This window comes from Triplophysa dalaica, chromosome 22 (genome assembly GCF_015846415.1).
Source record: "Triplophysa dalaica isolate WHDGS20190420 chromosome 22, ASM1584641v1, whole genome shotgun sequence".
Taxonomy (NCBI): Eukaryota; Metazoa; Chordata; class Actinopteri; order Cypriniformes; family Nemacheilidae; genus Triplophysa; species Triplophysa dalaica.
Window position 1 is genome coordinate 16,560,349 of NC_079563.1, and position 2,232 is coordinate 16,562,580.

Genomic DNA, 2,232 nt, shown 5'->3' on the forward strand with positions numbered 1-2,232 from the left:
GTTTAAAACATTAAAAAAAGGAAAAATATAAGATAAATATGTTGTGTGGTTCTTCATCCGCAGGGAACTCTGTCCATGCAGATAAGAAGTTTTTGGATAAGTACATGAGTCAGTTCATGCGACACCTGCATTATCGCATTATAGACGTGAGCACAATTAAAGAGTTGTGCAGGTACGTGACGCAGGTGCGGTGCTGGGGGTCGGCGGGGCATGTGCTGAATGTTCCTCTCGGTGTAATCTGATGACCTATCGACCGCTGTTGCCGCATTAATGCCTGCAGACGTGTCGCAGCATGAAACGCTGAGACTGTTTTTAAATGAACAGAACATAAAACTTAATTAGAGGCGACGCACTGTGACTTACTCAGCACCGCAGGACTTCTCAGCTCATTTGAATGATTATGCGACCTATGATTCATTTTAAATAGTAATTCTTCTTGGGGTTTTCTCTTCCTGTTGCCTAGACGATGGTATCCTGAAGAGTTCCAGCTCACGCCACATAAAAAAGGATCTCATAGGTATGCATTTATTTTAAATGCGCTTTGGCATTAAAATGGTTCTTCTGATGTGTTTTATAAGAGCTGTCTGTCTGGTCTAAAATGCAGTCTGTTTGGATTTCCAGAGCGTTGGAGGACATCCAAGAGAGCATTAGAGAGCTGAAGTTTTACAGAGCCAATGTTTTCAAACCTGTTTTGGAGGAGAAGAAGAGAAAAAGTAGTCTAGAATGGAGATAAGAAGTCTATGAGCTAATCTGCAAACACGGGAGAGAAAAATCCATCTGGTGTGATTTTAGGATCTGGTGTTGAATTCGGGGGTGTTGACGGCCTCACGGTTCTTTTTCTTGTTTTAGTTCTCATCTCGGTGAATAGCTTGGTTTAAAAAAGAGGTTTAAATTATGTAAATGTACAAATTTTGAGCAAATTCATTTTATCCAATTTAAGAATCTGATTTGTTATCTGCTTTTCATTAGATCATGCTGGTGTGCATTAAAGACACAAAAGTGTGTTTGAATTAAAGTTCTTCTGTCAAAGAGTGTTTTCGTCACGCCCTGTTTTTGAAATAAAATCATTTGTTGTAAATTGGTTGTTTGTAATATGTTACAATTTAATGTTGCCAACGGAAATACCAGTAGTACCGTAAAAAAGCCAATAGATGGCAGTATACAGTCAGGTAAGAGTTACATTAAGTACAGTACTATTAAAGTGATAGTTCACCCCCCCCGAAAAAAATCCCTCCCTACTTACTCACCCTCTTGTCATTTCAAATCTTTATGACTTTCTTACTTTCGCAGAACACAATAGAAGGAACTTTGAAGAAAGTTGGTAGCTGAACAGCACTGGCAACCACTAACTTCTATTGTAGGGATACAAAACCAATGCAAGTCAATGCGGCAGGTTAACAATCTTCAGATTTCTTTTCTCGGGTGAACTTTCTTAAACTAAAATAAGGAATACATTTTAAGCTCTTGTAAAATGGGGAAATTGTTAAAAAATGATTTTACTTCCTTAATGAGAGTTTTTTTCATGAGAAACAGTGTTCAGATTCTAGACATGCGGTTGAAAAGGATGTAAAACTTGGTGGACTTGGTGATGCAATTCAAAATGGAAAGTAGGGTTATAACATCTTTGCAAGAACATTTTTACTTCTTAATAATGAAAATGAGTTGCATACAGTATGCTAAGAGTTGTGCATTGAAGTAAATACGGACAATATTGAGACAAAGCTATTATCAGAGGTTATGTTTGCAAAGTTTTTCTGATGTAACAATGCCGTACAAACTTGCTTTATCTGTAGCGATTTCTTATTTTGTGCGTAATCCAGAACCCAAACATGAAAACTGATTCAGTGTTGTGTTGTGTTTTGCTGTGTTATAGTAGGCCAGTGTGGTATTTCTGCCCCTAGACTGAGTATTAAAAACTTAAGACCTCAATGGGTAAAGCGTGTATCTCCATGTTGTTGCTCACTCTCTTTCCCATGAGGATGAAGATCTTGTACCCTCATTAGTGGTCAGCACAGACTTTCTGATCTGAAGATCTCAGCGTGGCACTAACATCTGCTCACTGATGTTAAAAGTGTTCCTTTTCCTGTCAAATGATTTGCAAATGACCGTAACACGAGTGCAACATGACCCACATGAATTTGCATTTCATATTTCTGACGAGTGATGATGGAGATCTAAACCCATTCAAATGCCATGAAGGATTTGTTTCCATGATAATTGTGTGTTTTAAAA

The 2,232-nt window shown here is 37.9% G+C and overlaps 1 protein-coding gene across 1 annotated transcript in view; it reads left to right on the forward strand.

Annotated features, from left to right (window-relative positions):
- The window catches only part of smfn (small fragment nuclease), a 2,774-nt gene extending 1,696 nt beyond the window's left edge, over positions 1-1,078 (forward strand). Inside the window, exons 5-7 of the mRNA XM_056735781.1 lie at positions 64-172; positions 464-517; positions 622-1,078. Of these exons, the coding sequence (XP_056591759.1) occupies positions 64-172; positions 464-517; positions 622-733 (275 nt within the window). The 3' untranslated portion in view covers positions 734-1,078. The remainder of the gene's footprint in view (positions 1-63; positions 173-463; positions 518-621) is intronic.
- The last annotated feature ends 1,154 nt before the right edge of the window (positions 1,079-2,232 follow it).